General features: G+C 43.4%; 1 protein-coding gene across 3 annotated transcripts in view; it reads left to right on the top strand.

The window, feature by feature from the left end:
• The first annotated feature begins 2,284 nt into the window (after window positions 1–2,284).
• CAPZB (capping actin protein of muscle Z-line subunit beta) overlaps window positions 2,285–23,584 on the top strand; it is a 61,062-nt gene continuing 39,762 nt past the window's right edge. For 2 of the 3 annotated variants that reach the window (XM_037379223.1, XM_037379222.1), the window contains exons 1-2: window positions 2,285–2,391; window positions 19,058–19,147. In XM_037379223.1, coding sequence (XP_037235120.1) covers window positions 2,389–2,391; window positions 19,058–19,147 — 93 coding nt within the window. In that variant the 5' untranslated portion in view covers window positions 2,285–2,388. Of the gene's footprint in view, window positions 2,392–10,388; window positions 10,452–19,057; window positions 19,148–23,584 lie in introns of those variants that run through there. The other variant, XM_037379224.1, reaches the window with a different exon arrangement.

Genomic DNA, 23,584 nt, shown 5'->3' with positions numbered 1-23,584 from the left:
AATGCTTGTATTTCTTCCACTAAGAAAAACATCCTTGTGGCCTCAGCATTCATTTGGATCTCAAATTGTTTAAAATACATTAGGCTGCATAATTCTGCCGTTGTTCTGCTTCTTCAGCAAGCAGCTAGAAAGTTTCTGTTCCTAATGATAAAAGCTACTAAGAGTAGAGCAGTCACTGAATGCTTTGTGTAAGTTTTGGGACAAAAATAGTGATGTTGAGAGCATGCATTTTCAAATTCATCCATTTACCAAAATATCTGCCCCACATCATACATGTACATTAGATGTGTGGATCCCTGTAAAATGAATGAGTAATTTGCCCTGTGTAATGAGCAGGCTTGCTTAATTACTGCTGGTAGGCACCTCTGAGGGAACATACGGACCGAAGGATCTGGCGTTTGCAAAACAGATAGCACTTGGGATTGCTGCATCTTACAAGCTGGTTTAAGGAGGTTAGGCTGACTAATATTGGAAAAGAATTAAAAATTTGGAGACTTTAGAGCAGGAAATTGCTTCTGAGGTCATGTGGCCGCCCTGCTAACCATGGCAAGATTACTTCCCATCTTAGGGTTTATTTGGTAGCGGGTTATTGATGGAGTTTTATATGCTTTTGTTTTTTTCTGTGAAGTAATGGCTCCTGTTTTTCTTGCAATTGTTCTACTGTTTTCTGTCCTTTGCCTCCTGGGTTTGTTGTGTTCTTGCACTGAAAACACCCAGAGGCTTAAGAACGGCAACAGAGGAACGGAAAAAAGTGTGTAAAAGTGAACTTAGCAACATGGGTGATGGCAGATTGTCAGAAGGCATCAACATACAGTGTTGATTTTCTAATTAGTGTAAGCAGTGATAGCCGTTACGCCTGCACGCGGTCATTTGTTGTACAAATTCACGTATGCCTCCATGCTAGCTGCTGTTCCTGGATGCACGTCCAAACTGAGCTTGTTCTTTTCAACTGAAAGCTACGGCTGGTTTGCCCTGTTCCGTTAAACGAGTAGAGTTGTTACCTCTGAGAAGGTCCTGTTTGGTGTCTGACAGCCAGGGAAATTGAGAGTGGAGCCACAAACATCTGTGATAATGTCCAAGTGACGAGTCAGAGCTTGGCCTTGGTCATCTCCTGCGGGAAGGACATACCACAGTGTTACTTCCAAGGGAAAAAAGAAGCAGTGCGCAACTCCCCTTGTCCTCGTGTCCAGTTTCAACAGCAAACTGAGGAAAGTAAACGGAACAACAAAAGGCTCTTGAGCAGCCGCAGCATACTGGTGGAGGGTGCTTGGGATCCTGGCACCATAACTCTGGTGAAACGCAGGCCAAATACCAACTCCAAAAAAGCTGCAGAGGAAGTGTTGTCACATAATGTGCCTGATGCTTTCCTGGGGCAACAGGGTACACTACAGCTCTGAAATTTGCAGGTCCGTATGGAGATGTATGGGTCTGGAGTCAGGGTCATTTTCACCCGAGATCACTGAAATGCGAGTTTGTGCATTGAAGGGAGGGAAGGTTTTATTTCTGGGATGGTCTGAGAAAAGGAGAGGTGCTTTATTTGTGCTGATGGCTATCTCGGTTGGGAGATCCATATCACAGCTGCCTGAGCCCTGAAGTCATCCAATCTGTAAGCATCTGCTCAGCTTCCAGCAGGTACCTACACGCTTTGCCGAATCAAAGGCTGAGCTTCCAGAGAAAGCTGAATACTTGCTTTAGAAATTAATCAACCCTGGCCTTCAGCAGCCAGAGGCTAATTGATTTTCCTTGTCGCTTTAGAGCTGAAGTAGATGTATTAACAGGCAGCACCAGTGACCTCTGTTAGGCGCAGTTCTCGACGCTGATGACGTTGCTAAAACGTTACCTGTTGGGGCTGACGTTTTGCGCCCTAACTGCTGCGTCGTACCGGCTTTTGTTTAACCTTAAGGGTTATTTAAGCGTTTAAAATGTGTTGGAAGGAGGGATTCGCCACTAGGGCTTGGCGGCTGGCGCGCCCTCCCGCAGGCCCCGCCCCCTGGCCCCGCCCCCGTCTCTGATTGGCCCGCCTCCTTCTGGGGGCGGCCGGGCTTACCGCCGCGCTGGAGTTGGTGGTGCCTGACGCCCGCGGTGCTGCTCCCTCGCGGGGCGCCGCAGCCCGCCCCCCCCGGGGGGTATGAATGGTTCCTCCCGCTCCGCCCCCCTGCCCCTCCCCGCCCCGTTCGCGCGCCGCGCTCCATACTTGGCGATGGCCGGCGAGCCGCGCGCTGATTGGCAGAGCGGCGGCGAAGGGGCGGTGCGGTGCGGCACTGACCCGGATGTTCACTCCTAGGCAACGGCGGAAGTGGAAGGGCCGCGGCCTGCCTCGGAGGGAGACCGGACGGGACCGGGAGGCGCCGCCGTTGCTACCGCCCAGCGCAGCCCCGCCGAGCCGCCATGGTAAGGGCGAGAGGGGCGGCCCTGGGCTGCTGCCTGCTCCCTCTCCTCGCGCCTGTCTTTCTCCCTCCTGGCGGTGCTGCCCCCTCCCATCCCCCCGGTGCCGCGCCCCGGCGGCTCCTTCGCTACCCGCCCCCTCACCCCCCCACACCGGTCGCGTCGCAGCGGGTTGGCGGAGCGGGTGGGCCTCGCCCGCTTTCCCTGGGGCGGTGGTGAGGGAGGCCCCAAGCCGGTGCCGCCGGGGGAGAGGGAGCAGTGGCCTGGCCTGGCTTTGGGGGCGGCGGCGGCGGTGGGGGGCTCTGCCCGGGGTTCTGCAAGGCCCGGGGGCACCGGGTGTCTGGGCCCGTCTGGCTGCGCTGCTGCCCGCTTACTTCCAGGTTTGTGGGCCTGATAGCTGGGGTGGTGTTTACAGAGGGAATGCTTCCGCTTTGCATGATGAATGTTACCGCTTGATGTACTTGTAAACGGAGCCAGTGAACGAATGCGGCGGCTGCAGCAGCGTTTGAGAGCGATGGGGGCCCCATTTGCTATCGCTGCTGCTCATAACCCCCGAATTGTCTCCCACCGTCTGGCATTTCCTCTGGAAGCCGGACTCGCTTGTTAAGGTGCGTTAAGATCTCATGGAACCTGCAAAATACAGGAAGACCACGCGCAGTCAGGTAACGTTGCAGTGCTGGGCGCTACTTTTCTGTGTGGATGAGAACTTTCAGTTTTTTGGAGGAGAATCTCTGGTTTCCTCAGCCATGTAAAATAATCTCCATTTTGCTGTGTGTTTGCTGAATGGCTTTGCCCAGGTCACAAAACCTTTGTTTCCTTTTGGCACCTTGTGTGAACGGGGCGGATTTCATCAGCTCTAAACAAATGCAGTAATAAGAACAGGAACTGGCCCAGGCCTGGTCTGCTCCCAGCTCTTCTGGGATCGATGTGTGCATTTGCAGAACCTGTTTAAGGCAGCATAACCCCTGTGGATGTAATCACTTTTCTGGAATCACTGAGATACCTAAATACTGTTTGGGAATTTGTGATTCAGGCTTCCCAACACAACGATTTAAGAATGTTCAAATGTATTTAGATTTCATAGAACCACAGAGCAGTTTGAATGGGAAGGGACCGTACAGAGCACCCAGCTGCAGCCCCTGCCGTGGGCAGGGACCCCTCCCCCCAGCCCCGGCTGCTCCCAGCCCCGTCCAGCCTGGCCTTGGGCACTGCCAGGGCTGGGGCACCCGCAGCTGCTCTGGGCAGCCTGTGCCAGTGCCTCGCCGCCCTCACCTGGAACAGTTTCTTACTAAGATCTAGTCTCAATCTACCCTCTTTTAAAAAAGAACAACCTAGTGCCTGGCTATATAACAATATAAAGGCTGGTTAAGCAAGCAAGCAAGTGTAATCCTTCTTACCTCAACCATAGGAATTTCAGAGGCAATACCTTAGATTTTTTTTCTTCACAGCTGAAGATCATTGTGATCCTGCCACCTGTATTATACAGGATAAAGATCTTTCTGGTGAAAAATGGTTAAGATCTAGGTTCTGCTCCTCTGGTCTTGTTTGGACAAACGAGATGCTGTACCTGACTGAGTGTGGGGGGTGACAGGATGGAGCGTCTTATTGCAGTTGTGTATCTTATTTCAAGATACTGAAATCTGTATGTATGAGACCTGACAGTAGAATTTGAAATCAGGATTCCAACAAACTAACCTAACTTCTGTTGTGGCAAAAATCCTCACAGGAGAAGAACTTGAGAAAAATGAGCAGGCTTCATGTAAAGTAACAACAGTGATACCAGTTTCTTTTAAGGGGATATGAAAGCATGCTATAAGAAGAATGTGGTCAGGGTTCAGCTGTAATTGTATCAGTCATTAGGAGGAGGTAGAGCACAGATCCTTTAGAAATTTCGTGAGCATTATAAGCTTATGTTGTCTTCTGATTTTTTTCGTGTTTAGTCATGGAGACCACTGGGCCTAGGAGAAATTTGATCGGAACATCCAGCACTCTGTGGTGGTTTCTGTTGTTGAGTGCACTTCAGGGATGAACCTGTGGCAGCCACTCTGTTATTTGTATGTCATGGTGGCTGTGTACACATCTGAAAGCTCCAAGAACGTGACAACTTAAACGTGGCTCATCTAGGTCCAATAGTAGGAGGGCACAAGATGAATCACTGTTCGTGTTTGCAGAAGACAATTTGTGGTGATATTTTAAAACCTTCCTGACTCTTACAGTTATCTTAACGTTATGCAGAAAGTGCAATTGAAGCATCCAGTTTCAATTTAAGTGCAAACTCGGTGTTTAGAGTACTTCCAGGATCTTTCATTTTAGTGCGAATGAAAACACAATCCTGAAATGGAGCACTGAGATGCTGAAATGGCCCTTTCATTGGAGGCAACAGCAAGTTCCCCCCCAACAGCTGGGAGAAGCTGGTATGGTACAGGATATTAGGTCAAACACCTTCTTGGTTCCATGGGGTTACCAGTAACTGTGTAGAGCAAAGGTTCTCATCTGTCCTCTGCACTGCCTCAACTCTTGAATTGCTCCTGAGTGAGAATTCAGAAGTGTGTCTGCATTTCAGTCAGGTGCTTGGTGAAACAGGGCAGGGCAACACATGAGGCTTGAAAACTGCTTCGATGGATGCTGTCTCTTCTGCTAAAAATAAACTTAATGCGCTGTTCAGGGCTAAGCAGGACTGGGGAGAGTGGATCTGCTGAGATTTCTGCAATTGTAGGTTATGAGTGGATGGAATCCAGTTACTCTTTGTAAAAACAAAAATCTTCCTTTCCAGGTTACGTAGACTGTCCTGATCACGTTAGCAAGTATTTCTTCTGCTATGCAGCTCTTCAGGAAAAGGTGGAGAATTTTAGCAAAATTTATAACTTAATCAACCATAAATTCGGGCTGTCTAGTGTAGTGCTGGCTGCACATCATCCATTTAGAATTTGTGAGGCAGCTAAAAAGTGCTGAAGCACAGCCAAGGATGCATGATGCGACACCGACACACTCGATGCATAAACATTGTGTGCTATTCAGAGTAACTAATATTTTCAGGGTAGGGGCTGTTTGTCTTCAGCAAGCACATTGCTGCTTGATAAATAACTTGGTTTTGTGCAACTGCTACCAAAGGCGTATTAAATGATTTGTGAAACTGAGCAACTAAAGGTAGCACTTTGCCAGCTCCTTGAACACCAAGCCCATCTCCCTTCTAAACTGATTGTGCTGCTTTTGAAACCTTACCGTACAGCGCAGGAGCTCACGGTAGGTTTTCAGTGTCCACAGCAAGTCCTTTGCACCTTGTGCCTTTGAAGAAATACTGACTTTAGCTGTTTTGTAGAGTCCATGTTTTATTAGGCAAGCCAAGTATATGAGCTTAGCTAAATGTTATCTTAAAAGGCAAATTCCCAAAATAATCAAGTTAGAGGATATCACTGGGAGAGGGAATACTGCCATTGCAGTGATGCTTAATCTTGTGGTTTATTAGCAAAGGGAAAACATTTGCGAGCTAAAGTTGTTCAAACAGGATTCCCTCGTATGGTAAATATATATGGTGATATCTTACTACTTGACATCTGGGAGTACAACAAAATGAAAGTGCAGTTCAGCCCTTTTGAATTACTATTTTTAGTCCTTATTACTGTAGCTGAGTGGAGAAGTTACTCTCTTTGGGAGAGAGACATTGCTGCCCTATTGAATTTCCCCTTTGACAGTTCTCGGTTGACTTTCACATGCAAAGGATAGCTGATGAACTAACTTGGGGGTTGTGCGTGCTTGTGCAGCACTCCCCCGTGCTGGGTACTCATCCAGTTTGGGTTTGGATAGCCAAACGAAGACTTGGCCAGGGAGTGCCGATGTTTATTCTCCTGCCTGCCCTTTGGAGGGATGTTTGCTCAAGTCCAAATGGCTCCTTACTCTGCTAAGTAAGCTTGTAGAGAAGTGTTTTGTTTTGTTGGGTTCCCCCCTCGCCTTGAGCTGCTACACATTGTAGTAGTGCCACCTCAAGTTGAAATAAAACTGAATGTGTTTCAGTGTCTGCTCGAGAGAGAACAGCTTTACTGGAGAAGCGTGAAATTCTGAAAGGTGCCTGTACAGGCAACATAAGCTGGAGTTCAGGTACATGCTAAGCTCCATTTTTTACTCTGCTTTAATCCAATGTGATGTTTAAGGACTTCCCCCCCCCCCCCCCCCGGCAAAGGTCATGATTGCAGAAGTATAAGATAATCAAAATGATGTTGATCTTCTGGTTTTATTCGTATTTTTGTTCAGTCACTGTGCATTATAATTTCCCACTTTCCCATTGATTGCTGGGAGTCCTGTAGAGTTCAAAAAGCTTTGACCAGATCTTTGTCTCTCTCCTTAATGTGGAAGGTCCAAAGCATGTTTGTGCTTCAGTTCTTCCTAATTCTTTGGCATTTCCAGGAAGAAGGGCAAAAAATCCCCACTCCTTACTTAAAAACAGGGGACTTCAAATTTGAGTTTCTTTTGTGGGTGAAACTTGTGTGGTATAAAGGAGCAGTTAACACATGCGAACAATGTAAGCCTTCCCCAAGCTTCCTGCTCTTTCTAGCTGGGCTTCAGCCCAAAGTTTGTTTGCGGATAGATTGTGTTAATTAAAGAACTTATCTAGCTTGAATATAAAGATCAAGAATTCAGGCCAGTGCAGTGGAAGCGTGCCTACTTTAAGCTGGAGTATAAACTCATTTTTTTCTTCAACTCTCATGTAATGTCTTCTTAAACACTTACTAGTCCATGAAGGAGGTGTTCATGTTGATGTTAATGTGAGTATTGACCAAATCCTGGGAGTGGATACCCGACTAAGGACTTTATCTGAAACTTGGAATGCATCTGGAAGAGTCTTAAGCTGTTGTGCCTTACTTGAGCTGAATAATACATTCCTGTTACCTGGACCTGATCAAGGTGTCAAAATTCACTTATGGGGTTTTGTGTCCTAAAGCAGGATGGGGACAGATGCTTCCAGGCAGGTTGTCTTGGGAAGTTTGAGCTCTTGCTTGTCTGGTAGATGAGGTGTTTGCTTTTGAAACTTCCTTCATGGGGCACGAGGATGAATGCTGGTTGAGCAAGTCTTTAAAGATGTTTACCTGTTAGTTGAGCTGAGAGGTTTTATTCTGGGAAGAAAATGCAGTGTACTTGAGGAAGGTGTTTTGCTTGTTTCCTAATTAAAATGTAATTTTCCACAATAGGTGCTGTCTTGGTAATGCCAAATGCAGTTGGAGTCCTGTCCTTTTTCTGAGTTTTTAGATACAAAGAGGTTTTGAGTAAGGAATTGAAAACAGGATCTATTTATTATTTGTGGCCAAAACAGGCTTCTACTTAGAATTCCTTTAGTTGCATTAGATAATATCTTGTGCTCTGTTTCCTAGAGTGGTGGCCTGAGCCTTGGCATCAACCAGTGAGATTAATTTTCTTGTATTATCTAGTGCTGTTCTTTCACCCTACCTTCCTCTGCTAGGGTTTAGAAGGAAAATGTGCAGTGTGCTTTCAGCTCATCTCTTTGTGCCACAGCTTCCAAGTTGGGCCGAAGAATTACAGGATGGATTTACACACACTTGACTTACCTGGCTGCCCTTCTCATAAATTGCTTGCTTTATTCCTGCTATATGCAAATGAATCCTTATTAGTTTACATTTCATCAATATAGCCTGTGTTATTTTTCAGCCCAGGGTTGGTTAGGAGTCCTGACTCTTGGTTTAAACCCACGAGATGTTACTGAAGGTGTTCGCAGCCGTGCTGCAGAGCATGTCCTTGCTGATGCTGTTTCCCTGAGTATGAAGAGGATGTCCTCCATGCCTTTTTGTTACAGAAAGTGGAGCTGGGTTCTTTCCTGGTGCATTGACTTGGAATTTCAATCACGTCCTTGTTGCAAAGTGGGAGGGTTACCAGCCTGGGTGAAAGCAGAACCCAGGATCAAACGATTTTAGCAGCATCAGCTGAAACAGGACTGAAAACAGCACTTAAGTAAGAGTATTTTGTGCGGAAGGGAAAAAGGTCGAGACCGCATTGAAGACATAAGCTTAGTGGTTGCCTTAAGCCACCAAAGACATCATAAATAAAATAATCTTTATTCTCTCGGGGAATTTTGTTTGCATTTCTTCAGGTGATACTTTCTATCTTTTCCATTAGACAAACTGCTGAGTTAGAAAGCGATGTCCTATTACCTGCCTTCCCCAGTTATTTTTGCTTTGGTAAATACCAGGATTTAAAAAAAGCTTGCTGCTAGCAAAGGTGCCTGCGCTTGCAATTTGAGACTGGCTGAGGAAACAAGAGATGGGTATTCTGGTGAGTTAATTCAAAGGAGGAGAGAGCCATGAAATGGAGGAATGAGGTAAAATATCAGCTGCATTGTGCTGACCGCAGCAGTTAATAGCTGTGTTTATCCACCGAGTCCTGTCGCTGTGCAAATTTAAGGGTCATCGTGAAGAGTTTGGGATGTAATGCTGAGAGGCGGCATCTTGGCTCAGTACGGACAGTGCTTCACCGGATGGTCAAATTCAGCTTTCATGTAGCCATTAGTATGGGCAGAGCTATTTCAGGTGAAAACTGGCCAATAAGTATTAACTTTGTATTAAATTGAAGGAGAAATTTGATGTGGATTGAAACTGGCACGTGTGTGTTGTGTGAAGCACTGCTCCTCCATAAACTGTCTCTACTACTTAAATTTATTAAAAGTTTTGCAGAACTTGCGTGTCTTGTTGGATTGGACGCTGTCTCTCAGCAGTTTTGACTTAAGGGTAAGTCAGACGTGTTCTGAAGTGGCAAGGAAAACATAAAAAGACTGAAAGAATAGGCAAGTCTGGGAAAATTTTGGCAAGGGAAGGAATTCCAGAGAGCGTGAACATCTTGTTAGGTGGAGATGTGATGTTCTTATGGCCTATATATCTGCAGAACCATTAGCTTCCTAGTTTAAAACTTGAAATCCTTAGCACTGAATCCCTTGAATGAAACTGAATTGTCTTGCAAGCTTTGCAGCGTAGTCAGCAGGGTACGTTTTGCTAGACACAAGCGAAAGGCATATTAACCTACTTTTTTGACCTTTTAGGCAATCGGAGAACATTCAGGGATGAGGGCTAATTAGATAACCTCTCTGTCTCTCCACTCTGCCTTGCCAGGCATCCGATTACTTGCCAGAGTTATCTTGTGAATTTACAACCCCGTCTACTAGACTTCAGGACGCTGGAAAGTGCTGAGTTTGAATATTAAACTGGGCAGCTGTCAGCATGGCGGCAGCTTACCGGGGGTGATGGGGGCTCTACAAACAGGCCGGCATAAAGCATTATACTGAATTTGTATATCAAACGTTTGTGTTAGTTATGCTTTCAGTAAGCATGTCAGTGTTGGTTATCGAATATATGCATCCCTGCCGCTATAATAATGTGCATTTTCTCAAATGTTTTTGATGGAAGTAACTTCTCATAAAAAAGGTTTAGGTTGTAGTTGACTGGAAGGAGAACCTGGATCTGTCAGGCCAGGGCCAACTTGCCAAATTTTACTGTTTTCTGCAGGAAAAAAATTCTCCATTTCAACTGAGCAGTTCCTCTGCTGATGCTTTTGTGACCAGGCTGATTTGAACATGAAACGAGCAGTATGTAGAATAAAAAAAAAAAATACACCACATTTTGAAAAGATCATCAAGCATTAACAGGATTAAAAGAAAGCATTACAGACAATATGTTTGCGGATGTTCAGGATGACAAATAGTGCTGAATCTCAGGAGCTGGTTTGTATTTGTAGTAATTATGGTTTCAATTGAAAAAAATTGATCTGTGTAGAAATTAAGCAGTCTTTCTCTAGAGGCTGATTTGGGCAATTTCTCCATATTATTTGGATGGAAGGCAAGAAGACGATGTGACTATGAAAAGCAGGTCATCAGATTTATGAACCAATGCAGACCTACTGTATTAGGTTGTTTCAAAGACTGAATTAACCCGGTTAGCCAGTTAGTAGTAGATTTACAGAGAAAGAATGAGGTAATGAAGTGGAGGATGGGGATAAGAGAGTATTAATCAGTAATTTGGGACATGTTTGCAGGGTTGAAGCTGAGAGGTGTACAAAAGGATCTTGCAGAGGTAAGTTATAGGAGTTTTTGCAGAAGGGCTGGCAAGGTCAGGAAGAAGATTCTGTGAATGATTTCCTGTTGATGGGCAGTCATCTTCTCTTTGGTGTGAGTCAGTGCGAGTGAGCTGATGGGGGAAGGAGGCTGCTCAGGAGGTAGCTTCACAGTTTTCGGAAAGCAAGACTGACTTGACTGCACACCACCTTACTACAGGGCAAAGTATTTGTGAAGCTACAAAAAATGACTGAAGCATAGCGTTGAGTTGAGTCATAAGGAAATATGGAGAGGCACCTGAAGTTACTTGATGGATTAATACTGAATGGTTCCCCTGTCAGTAAAGCTGTCTGGGTCTGGATGCCTTGTCTTTTAGGGGTACCTGTGTGCTTGTGCTCAAGCCAACCTCTGTTCTGGTAGTGCAGCTATCAGGCAGGCATTACGGGCTTCCTTATGAAGCAAATATGTCCTTATTGCAAAATAAGGACAAGTTCTCATATCTCAGTGCTGTGCTGTTACAGGTTGTTTTCATTTTGTTTAGCTAAGATTTCCTATCTGTAGTTATATCTAACAAAATGTTATTTTGTGTTAAATCCAGACTTGAAATAGGGTGTGTGTGTGTAAGAACCCTGTTGTGCAGTAACATTAGTCTAATTAAATCTCTTAATGTTATTTGGCAAAGGTGGTCAGCTCTGCAGTCAACTTCAGTATCTTTAATCCCATTTATTAAAAGTTAGCGATGCTTTTTTGCAATCTGTGCAACTTTTCTATGTAGCTCTGCTGTCCCCATCTTACTCTTTCATGTGGGGCTAATAGATTGCATATTCACTTGATGCCATGATTTATTGGGAAATGACTTTTTGCAAACTTTATGCTTCACAGGAATTCTTGGCACCAGATAAAAGCTAGTAAATTACATTGTCATGTTCAATGACAAGTTTAATAAATAAAACATTGTTTCTGTTACCCAGAAGACAAACACTGGTGCAGAAATCATTAGTGATCGTGGCAAAAGGTCAAGATGAATAGCCTGTTCCCAGAAATCCTTGTTGCTGGTCCATCGTGCTCTTCTGTTTGTATGTGGTGGCTCATTTCCTTGGGCAGCTGACAGATGCTTGCACCGGGCTTCAAATAAACTGATGCAATCGATGTTAAATTAGTTTTGAAAGTAGGTACAAGTCTCTGCCATCTCAAAATACGTCCTTGCTGGGGAGGAGGTGCCAAGAAATGTGAATTGTTTTCACTGTGTGCTGTACACCTTTGCAGGTGGGCTAACAGGAACTGAAATGCATCCAGTCGAAAAACAGCCTTGGGGAGCGCAAACTAGCCGTGGAACATACTCAAGGAGATGCTGAATTCTTACTTCCAAAGCAAGTAGTAAATTACAGTCAAATGGCCTGCTCCAGACTATTGGGGGTTGTCAGTTTTTTTTCAATAGATGTAAAACATTTTGGCAGATAGTTGTTCCATGAAACGGAGCTGCTTAATAAAGTAATGCAAGCAGCTCTGGTTTAGTTAGAAACTAATGGATGGAAGTGCCTTCAGAGTATTATAATTCACTTGATAATTGTTTCTAGAGTTGAGCTAGGATGTTGGGTAATGTCCCATGAGCAGTAAACGGCACTTATCTGATTTAGAGGTAAGGATGATAAAGCCAAGTCAAATACAGTGTATGACTGAAAGGATGCTTGAAAGCAGCTGTCTAAAGGTAAAGCAATGAAGGAGGATTTGGCAAAACTGTGATGGCAAATTTTGAGATGCTCATTGAGCTTCAGTGCAGGAGGAGATCTCTTTGGTGGTTGCTACTAGAAGACTGTTGCCACTCCTTAAATCTGTCTAGGCCTGAAATGGTGAGAAGTATCCAATGTCATCAGCGTGCTGGTGGCAACGAAACTTAAGCTGCCTCATTTGCTCCCCTTCCCGTAGATTATTTTAGTTCCCCTGCGTGGGTCTTTGGAGCAGTTGTGCAAGTTACTTTTTCCTGTAGAACCTCTGTAAAGAAGAGATCCCTTGTGAGCACTCGTCCTTTTGGAGTTGGTGCATATTAAACTTCTGGACCAGTGTAGAACAAAAGCTGGTCAATGTTTCTGAGGTTTAGAGTAGACCTCTCATTTTTTGGCAAGCGTGTAGGTGCATTTGTCGGTGTGTACAGCACCTAGACTTGAATTTAGAAATCAAGCCATGAAAGTGTTTTCAGTTGTTAATTGGGGCTAGTACTGCTTTTCTATAGCGTGCTCAATTGTTTTGAAAGATAAAGCGGCGCAGAATAAAAGAAATAACGTTCTGCAGGAGACCATCTGAGAAGTATTCGCTGACTCAAAAGCTGTGGTGTGACTTGCACAGTTGCTCTGTGAGTAAATACTGGTTACAGGAGAGCTGTGGGAGACAGGGTAGAGCAGCTTCTACTAAATTCTTCTGATCCATCACTTCTTGCTTTTATTTTAATCTTTAATCCTTCTCACTTGTAATTTGTGGAATAAGCGCTCTCAACAGTTGGTCTGTCTGTTTGGCTTTGACCACAGTGGTAATGTGACCACAGCAAATTGAGCTAAACACGTTACTAAACTTACAGCGTGGTCATAAGTGTCTGAGATAACAAAAGCCACAGGATCACATCCTAACCAGAGAAGACAAAGCTAGAAGTAGTTCAAGAGAAGGAGAATATAGTCTACATGAGTGTCATGTTCTTTTAATAAACATTGACCTATTCTTTTATGACTGTCCACAACATGGTTTATCTCCAGGTTTTATTAAGTTTGTTTCTTAAATATGCTATCACTGTTTCTCCCATGAGTACACCTTGCTGTCGGGAAGCCGTGATTTATAAGTGCATGACAAATGGTTTTAGATAGGATCTGCCAGAAGAGGGTTAATAGTCAAGGGAAAAATAATGTAGAAAAACAGATTGCAAGGAATATGTGCAGCTGATGGAAACGTCATGAGTGCAGAACTTGTCTGAGATTCATAGCTGTTACCATCTAATATCTTAAAAAATGAATGCTGACAGCTGAGAAGGGAATCCTGCGACTTAGCGTACTACTGTACTTTTTATTACACAGGGGTTACGATAATTCAACCCTTTGCTAAAGCTTCCAGCAGTAATACTATCTTACTGTGCAATTTGAAAAGGGAGTCTTCTGCCTTTTGAGCTCTGGAAGTTGCCAAGGATTAAAATGACAAGCAGGAGGGGAAGCTGTGTATCTGTTTCAATTAAAAAAAATTAGTGTTTTAGTACCACAAAGCTGAAACATTAGTCAGACATTCCTGTTGGGAGAACTGACAGGAAATAATATGATTTATAATCTGGGGTATGTTTGCAACACAAAAGGAAGGAAAAAAGTAATTTGCTGATTGGGTACTCCTGGCCCTGCGTTAATTTACAAAGATACTTTGCTTGTAAACTGACCAGTGACCAAAGGGATCTGATGTGTGATTTTTTTCAAATTGTGGGAGTTGAACAAATGTTCTGGTTTTGGTGTCCCTTCAGGTTTTTATCTTACATTTCTGTTCTCTGAAAACTCAGATGCCAGCTTGTACTTTAAATTTGGATAACTTTTCACATGCCACTCTTGAGCAAAACTTAAGCATGAAACAGAAGACCTTTTTTTATCTGTTAGTAACCCAGCTGCAGTGTCCTGACAACTGTGGCATCTCAGGACCAAACATGAGCAGCACAGGCCAAATAATGAACGTTCTTACTACATGTTTGTGGCTTTTTTACTTTAATTCTAATATTTGCAATAATTTCTGGGTTACTCAGTTCTTCTCAGCTGGCATCACAGATTGGAAGGGGTAGGTAGCACCATCATGCCTTGAGTAAAGTGTTAGATTTGGTTTGCTGGCTAGAAAGATTTGGTGGCCCAAGTGACTTATTTCCCAGAAAGGGCTAGAATAGGAAGAAGCCACCACTGCAGTAGCACTGAAGTACCTCAGCTGGTTTGTCTTGACTCAGGGGTGAGCTCAGAGTAGTGTTAATACAGAAATCCAATACAGAAGTGAAACAAGTCTGGTTTTCTTTTTCAAGAAACTGCCCAACTCTGTTAATGCTCAGCAATAACATAGTCAAATGAGCAGGAGCTATCAGAACAAAGCTGTGAAGGCTAGGGAATTAAATCTGCAATTCTTTGTGACAAATAGAAGCAAATTCCTGCTGATTGGAAGGCTGGGAGCTTTAAATGAAATCTTTTACCTCCTTTCAAGTGGAATAGCTCAGCCTTTGAAATGGGTAGAGCTGCAGGTTTGTGTAAACCTTCTTAAAACCCAGAGTATAAGTTAAGTCTCGTGTAACTAGCAATGAAGAGTTGTCATGATTTAGGAATAAAGCTTGTGAATTTCTGTAAGTGTATATAGTGAAATGTGTGTGTAAAGATACCGTTTAAAAAGTGTGAAATACTTTCAGATGGTAACTCATCCAGTTGCTAGTGCCTATTGAAAAGAGAAAACAAGTATAGCTTCTGTGAAGTGTTACTGGTTCTGCCAGTGACGCTGGTGTTTGAAAGGCTTTAGGGATGTATCTTGACTTATAACAACCTCATTTATCAGGTGACAATTTTGTGCAAATTATGATGCAAACATGGCATGGTTTATTACTTCGGTCTGGCGGAGCGTATTTGTGTGCTGTGAACTGGAACAGCTGCATGAGAAGTAGCTTACTTGCTTGCAGGTTTGCATAATTTTGGGTCTGTCCCTGTTGCCTGATGTTATCAGCATATGTGAGCCTGGCCAGGGACCATTAACGAATGCCAGCTATTCCTGGGCCATGTCCCCCTCATCGTAAGGAGCTGTGGGGTTTCAGGGATATGACAAGTGAGGGTCAAAAGGAAGTTCAGCATTTTGCCTGCTGTAATTTTTGCAATTTGCATGCCTAGAGTGACTTCCTGGGTTTTTGTTAATGTTTTGCATTAAATAATGTCCACCCATACCTGGCCTTTAATTGCATTCATAATGTAAGCAATATTGTTTAAAGTATGCAGCAGTGCTTCTGTGCAGCTACACATTTGTACAACTTTTTTTTTTTTCAGCACTATTTGTTTTTATTTGAGCCTCAGCACAGTCTGCCTAGTTGACCAGAGACCTGTGGCTCTTTTGAGAGGGTTTCTCTTGCAGATCAACTAAGTACAGTGGGGATAGAAGAGCAGATGCAGGCAATGGAACCTAAACAAACATAACTACTCCTGTAGACATATTCATAACATTTTTCCCTGTGGTAGTACCATGGGAATGCTATAGCAGATGCTTAAGTGGAGATTCTAGATAGCCAGACATCTTTTGAGGAAACTTATGAAGGAGCTTTCATCTAAGCTAATATTTTCAGTCTTTGAGATTCCTATGATCTCTAAATCCTTCAGTGGCTTGAGCTGTAATAAAACTTCATTTAGAATTTCTGTCTGAACTCCCTACTCCTCCACAGGAGCTCTGTGCTGGATGAAACAGGGGAATGGTGGAAAACAGCCTCATATCAAGTAAACACTAAGTTCATTAAGTCCTGCGACCTCAAAGAGCTTGGCTCTGAGAGCAGCCCAGGCTGGGAGACAGCCTGTCTAATCACCTGCGCAGTGAGCAGGGCTTTATAAGCCTCTCTGTGTCTGAAGGCAAGAATTCTGTAGAAATGCTTTGTCTGGAAGTCTATTTGGAAACCATGCCTTCAGTATGCAATTTTACAAGAGAATTAAGCAAGTGGAAATCCAGTACAGGGGAAGTTAAGAAAAGTAGGTTGGCTCAACTGCAGTGAGGTAGGTTGGGGTGGACCTTGAGTTCCCAAAGAACACCTTCCTCTTACACAAATTGTGTGAAGGCTCTGTGGGATTAAGTGCCACTGATGTGCCACTTTTGAAACTGTGGTAGCACATGCCTTCTGTAGGGGTAGTATCACCCTTCTATAAGTCGGGGAACTGTGTGCTGCTGCTTTTGGCACCTCAGATGTGGTTCCCATCTCTTTGTATGTAAGTATCTACAGCTACTCTATGTGCTCCAGCTGGGGTGGAGGTCTGGAACCAAAGGATGTATTTGACGACAGACTTGGTTTTTAAAACCTCACTTCACCTAGAAAGAACCAGAAGCAAAAGATACTGGTAGTATTACCCTTTCAGTTCTGAAATGGGACATACCAGATGTATCCAATATCACAAGGTACCACTTTGCTCTGTAATCTGGGTGCTTTGTATTGCCTTTTTGACTGTGCCAGTATGGATTTGTGCTGGATTGAAGTGACTGTATAACCACAGCTTTAGGGACAGTAATACAGCAGAACTTGCCTTTATTTTGGTGCTTTAAGAGATCTGCTGTCAAGCTGTTTCATTATTTAAATGCTCTGCAAGAAAACTGAATAGTCCTGCTGCTCGGCCTTGCTTTTACCTCTTTGATACCAGAAAAACATACTGTTAGTATGTGCTTGGATATTTTTGTTTTTCCATTGTGCTCATCCACGCATGCCAGCCATGTCTGAATCCTTTTAAGAATCTCTGCCTTAAACGGTCTTGCTTGTGTCTTTTTACAGCTGTTATTGAATATATTCGTATTAAAATGGTCAGTCAAGTTCTTCTGGTTAATCCATAAACCGCTGCAGATGTAGATACTCCTTCATTCAGTGTAGTTTATTTCACAGTTGTTTCTTTGCAAAACACTGGGGTTGCAGCTTTAGCGGTGGTTTTTAACATCTTTCCTTCGGCATTTTTGTCTATTAAACAATTCCAGCTGGCAGAGGAGGACGGAGCACTTCCGTAAGTGTTCCCACGATCTGAAAGTGAGGAGCATGACCTTATGACCATGTGCCAGCTTTCCTTTCTGGATGTAAGAGATAGCAGGAGGTAAAGACAATACTTTGTAAGAAAGGTCCCCTGCTGGAGCTGGACAGGCGTAGGCCATCTAAACAGTGTCTTTCTCTGGGGACGGAAAGGTTACTAGCAAAAAGAGAGTAGTTCTCCCTTCCCCTAAACATTTAATGAAGATAAGTAAAAAGTTTTGAAAATCTTGGCCATCACTTTTGTGCATGAATATGGTGATAGTTCAGTGGTTGGTTTGTGGTCGCCTTCCAGGGTAAATAACATCCCTCCAGACTCACTTCAGCTAAGGATTTGCTTGTCACATTATCCAAGTATTTAAAGGGTAGGGGGGTGTGTGTGTATGTGGGGTGGGTTTATGTACGTTGCTTGAAGGCATCCTCCTCCGGTGACAAGAGGTGACTGGCGTAAACTTCTGTTCGTGGAGTCTGTGCACCCTGCTTTGCAGGCTGAAGGCTCAGATCTTCAGGAAATTATTGCAGATATGGGAGCCTGATGCCTGACTGGCTGTAGAGCTGGAAGATTTTGCAAAGATCATGTCCTATAACTTGACCTGGATGAGAAGTAAATATATAATCTCCCCAGACCAGGCTGTCTGAGTTGCTGGCTGTAAAATATTTGTCTTTAGACAGTGGATAGATAGTGCCTCTTAAGAAGCTTTCGTAATGGATGTCTGCTGAACAGGGAGCTCCCTCCTTTCCCCATTGCTAGGGTATAGCTAAATTGCAGGAAATTTCCTGTTTCTCTCTGACCTGGGGGCTGATACTTGAATAATGTGATAATGTAACTACTTCAGTTTTGAAGCCTTTCTTAAATAAAACTTTTAGATCTTGGCAGAACACAGGAGGGAGAAATTAAAGCTAAGCTCTTTGTATATGGGTGGCTAGAAATCGCAAAGAAAAAAGGGAGGGGAAGAAGGAGAGAAAACAAACCGGCTATGCTTCAGTGCCTAGTGACCTGCTGATCAAAGTAACTCATGCAGATTTTGGGTACTTGTTAGGCTTGCAGGAAAGGGTCTGTTTATATCTGTTGGTGAGGAGGAGAGCTAAAGGTTATGTCAAGAACATGGTTCAGCTTGTCAGATGTCTGTGGTAATGTCTCTTGCACATTTTCTGACTCTGAGGAGAAGTTTAAGATTGGGTGGGGTTTTTTTTGTCAGAACTGAATGTGAGACCAGCTGCAGTAAGTCCTTTGGAATATGTTGTTGCCATTTCTCAAAATAACTGAAGTCCCTGATTTCTCAGATGCAGGCAGCTTTTGGTGTGTTTTGTAGCAAGAATAAAATAATGGATCATACTTTGTGTCCATGTTTCATTCTGTGGCTTTTTTTTTTATAAAGCTGAAGGAGGGTGAGCCAGCTCTGTTTTGGAACAGAATTTGTCTTGGATACTAGTTATCTCAAGCTGAATGGCGTAATACAAATGAGGAAGTGTTAAAACTGCTTCGGGAGAAGGAACTTCAGTTCCCTAACCCAGATTATTATTGAGATAGCATGGAAAAACAATGCATTACACATTTACATGAATGTTGGAAACTGTTTTGGTGAGGTAAGGACTGGACTCTTCCATCAACAGCATGGTGTTAAATTGGTGGCATGACGCTAGTTAAAGCTGTGCTTTTAAATCCAGAGTTTAGAATGCTTTTTGCAATACCAAGTCAGTAATCTGCAATCAAATGGTACTGAACTTTACTGAAATCTGTTGTTTGTGTTAATAAAAAACGTGTTGTCGCTTAGAATTAGGAACTGTATCTCTTGTATCAGGAGCCTGCAAGCACTGCAGTTCTTGTGTGCCTGTGGTGTATTACCTGTACACATTGTAATGGAGGGATGTTCTTGTTTCTGCAGAGTGACCAGCAGCTGGATTGTGCCTTGGATTTGATGAGGCGTCTGCCTCCGCAGCAGATAGAGAAGAATCTCAGTGACCTCATTGACTTGGTGAGTATTGGATGCTCTGACCAAGTAATGGCTGAGTCCTGGGTGTGATGAAGATCTGGTATGTAAGAACATTTTCTGAAGCATCTCGAAGGTGTGGTGATTTGTTTCTCTCCTTGTCTTTTAGCAAGCGTAAAGAATACAGCAATTGCCCAAACAATGCCGGGAATCTATGTGTTCATTTTGAGCAAGCCAACAAGTAGTACTGTGTAAGCATGGGCACGCTTTCAGATGAAGGGTCATTAGCAGTTTTCTTGATGAAGTCATCGCCGGTTTGGGAGCTGTTGTTTAGTAGAAGTAATTTGGAATAGTTGATACAAGGCTGATGCATGCCCTTGTTACGTGTGTGTCTCCTGGTGAACTACCTGCCTGTTTGTAGTTTGACGCAGGGTTTGTGCGGTAGGTGCAGTGGATGTGCTATGTCACATGCTTCAAAGATGTTACTGAGACAGAATGTGTCAGAACACTGGGGTTCTGGAGAACACCCAAATCTATTTCTAATTTATGCCGTATCAGGTATTCCGCGGTCTAGCGAGTATCCAAAAAAACCCAGCCTGGCCCGCTGTCTTGTGCCTGATCCCTGTTTTCTGCTTGCCCCTGAAACAATTGTTTTCTTTCTGTAAATTGCTAGTGAAGAAAACTAACTTAAGGATGTGTATGCTTATTACTAGTTGCATAGGATCTAGTTGCACATCCTGTGATACACGTTGGGCTATAGTAGGCTACCTAGTGTCAATTCTCCCTTAAAACAGTGTGGGCCCAGTTGTCTCTGGAGTAACTTAAAGTATTACTGAAATATGGGTTTGATCTATCCAGAACCTCCTATAAGGGTACCTGGGAAAACTTGTTTCTATTGTTAGTCTAAATATATGGCTTATTTTTGACCTAAGCTTCTGCATTTTTGCAGACAGAGGACACTGAAGTTGGAATAGGACTGTTAGACCTTTGAATTCAGCCTTTGGTCTTATCCATAGTAAGAACTGCATCTCTTTTTCTGGGGAAGATCTGAATTTTATGCGTGATACAGACAACCTTGTCTGAGAGACACTAAAAATCTGGTGGTTCTACACATAGCAGCTATTCTAGTGCCTCTTAATTAAATTGTGTCCGAGCCGTTAGTCATCTTTGTGTGCAGAAGAGCAGCTGCTTACCAGGTAAAAGTTTAGTTGAAGAGTCTGTTCCTAAGTGGTGCTGAAGCTGGTGCTGGTGAGCTTGGGAGGAGTCCTATGGTCAAGAAGTTGTGGCTGCCTTAAATTTATCAACCTCTTTAAATACTGCTTTTAGTTACATAAGCCAAGGTACAGGTAAGAAAGCTCTGTGGGTCAGGAAAGAAATTATTCCCTGCAGGAAGGGATTATTTCTCTTTCTTGAAACCATTTAGTAATTGGCTACATCTGTGCCACCAAAACTCTTGGCAACCTAAAACATCATTTTTGTGGCTGTTGCTGGAGGTAGGACACAGTAACTAAATCATTGATATGATCTGGTGTGACGTGGTTGGTTTTCTGATGAAATTTGGAGGACTGGATGGATATCGGGGTTTGAGTAGCTCCAAGGACTGTTCAAAACAATGAGTTGTTTGGGGAGCTATGGTAAGCTTGACTGTATAATTGGTATGAGGTTTTTTTTTAATGACTCAGAAAATTGCTGGTTACCTCTAAATGTTGGAATTAGTTTTGGATGGTGCTCATTAGTGCTCTACATGCTTTCCATCAGCAACACGCTCGCTGGGCTTCTTTTCATATTGAAAGTGTAACATGAAACAGACCAGCTTGAATAATGCTTGTTAGAAGGAGGGTCTGTGCGATTCCCACACTAGTCATTGTAGTCACTTCTCTGGGGCAGAGATGAAATAATTGGTTAAATCCAGTATGATTTCTTTATTGTTGAGACATCTGTAGGCTTCTTCTGCAGCCACTCAGCCTGACCTCCACAAGACTGAAGTCTATGCTCTAGCTAGACAAGAGCAGTGTATGCACTGCCACCTGTAATAGTTCCAAAAACATCATAAGCCAGACTCAAGCAAATAGTTTTTTGACCTTTTTGGCAAGTTTCATCCAAACCTTTACAGCTGATGTTTTTATTCTGTTTCCTGTACCATTACCAGACAATAGCCTCCTTGAAGTAAAAAGTCAAACTCCAAATGCATGACGAGCATGAGCAGGTTCATTAAATTGGTGATAGAATTATAAAAGATGGCACCTTGACTTGTGCTTCCTTTGAGCTTGGTTTCCTTGTGCTGGAGCAGACGTGAAGCAGAGGCCTGCGTCACTTTTTGGTGTGTGTGTGTGTAAAGTGCAGTTTATTACTTGAAGTCCACTTGCGGCTCATCTTGCCACGGTCATTTTGTAGGGATTGATCTCCAGATGGATGAGTGTAGCTACTGTTTTGATGTGTGCTTAAGATCCACTGAAAGGAGATGAAGATGACTTAGGAATGTTTTTGTATGTAAAAACTTTTCAGGATTAATATAGTGAGAAACTGACATCTACTTCCTAGGCTCGTATTCCTGCTGGGGTGGATAACAGTGCTATGTTTCTTCCCTGAGGTCCCTCTTACTCTATCAAAGCCACGCTATGCTGTTATTTTTTAATTAAAGAGCATCTTGGTGCCAATGTGACGATATGGAGGATGTTCAACTGTACATTAGTGCCCCCAAGTGTTGGGCGGATGAGGGAAAGGGTCCAAACTTGAACATGAAGTAAAGGAGTGGGTGGAAGAAGAGAATTTTTGGGTCACTGGCCCTCATCAGACCAGACACTTTTCATTCATTAGCAAAACAGTTTGTGGTTTGCCCTTTTACCACATCTGTTGTTGCATTTTTCAGACTGCCGGGTCTTCAATTAGAGTTCATTAGAGGCCTTGTCAGTCATAGGACTCCAGAAGTCCTGCCTGAAAGAAGCTGTGCATGGTGCTGGTAATGTGCCTTGGCATGGAGTGCTCTGGTTGGAATTCAGTTAGTCATTATTTGTAAATAGACTACTCGGAGGCTGTCAAAATATGCAACAGGACTTCTAAATCTCTACAGAAAGAGTTGAGTGCAGGCACGTACCTTTTTAAGGACAATTCATTAAAATTAGAATAAATTTCCATGTAGCTCCTCTGGAAACTGCAGTAACTGAAGCGTTGGAGAATCTACCTGTCGGCCAAGTCTGGACTGTAAAGCAGCTCCCGTAAGAAGAGCGCTAAAGGCGATTGCTTAGATGGATTGGTTATGAGGCTGCCCCAAGCGATAGCATTTGTAGCATTAATACAGATAACAGTCTAGCATAGATACTGTCTCACCTCCTTATTGCCTCGCATCATCCAGAAGTTGCTGCTGTTGATACACTGTGCTTCTCATAGAAGTCAGTTATGAATCCTGTCTGTTCTCAGCACTTCCTGAAGGGGAACATTAAGGTATTTTTTGGATGGAAGTGTCTCTTGGTATCAGTTAAGACTAAGATCTTGTTTTGGCTCATGGAAATCGCATTGAGTGGCATGAAATAAGGAAGCTGGTTGATCTGATCTTTCAATACAAACCATTAAGTCACTCACAAGCGGGCTCTATCAGAATTGTCCTGCTGCTTCCATTCTCTTAAGCTAAGTTGTACATTAAGTCAGTCCTGGTGTACTTGTAGCTGTGTTCTTCCCAAGGGAGACCCTGAAGACATCAGCTTTCAGATAGCGCTGCTGTGGAGGATCTCTTCTTAGGATACAGCATGTGTCACAGGGTGGGCGAGTGGCAGCTGGAGTCACGGCCTCCAGAATCTTTTGGTTTTTGGTTTTGGGGTGTTTTTTTTGCAAGACAGCTTCACTGACATGTCTTAGAGGGGTGTTTCTCTGGGAAAGGTGGAAGATGGAAGTTGGATTTATTGTGCTTGTAGGCTACATGCAGCAAATATGGGATCCGTGACAGGACTGCCTTGATGGCTTTGAGACGAGTGTGGAAGTTGATGTGCTTTCAATCTCGGTAAAAGTTAAGCAGGTTCCTTTTTCAAATACAAGTTTCCTGCTGGGTGTTTAATTTGGATGTTTGCCTGTGTGTATATAATATAAATTAGATAAAAAAAAAATCTAGCTGACTCAGAAGAATCAGGTGGCTGGTATAAAGTGGGGATGGAGAATCATCCTTACAAAACTGGTTCATGAAACGGACAAGCAGGCTTGCCAGAGTGGGGTTTGCTCACAGCCACAAACTTCTTCCTCCCTTTTCCCAGTAAGACTGATACTCAAATAATAGTCAACTTATTCCCCGAAGTGAAAACTTTCTTGAAGTACAGAATGAAGTTATGCTGCCATGGAAGAATTAAAGCTGCAATTCTTCATAGATACAGCAGGCAGTAACTTTACTGGTTATTTTTCAAGGCTGTTTGCAATTAAGGATCTGGGAGGTGATCATATTTGCTTTCTCATCACAGGAGAATGCTTAAATATTTTTAGTAGAATGTTGTTACTTTT

This window comes from Falco rusticolus, chromosome 3 (genome assembly GCF_015220075.1).
Source record: "Falco rusticolus isolate bFalRus1 chromosome 3, bFalRus1.pri, whole genome shotgun sequence".
Lineage (NCBI taxonomy): Eukaryota > Metazoa > Chordata > Aves > Falconiformes > Falconidae > Falco > Falco rusticolus.
Note: the sequence above shows the minus strand (reverse complement) of the source record. Positions and strands in the feature narration are given on the sequence as shown.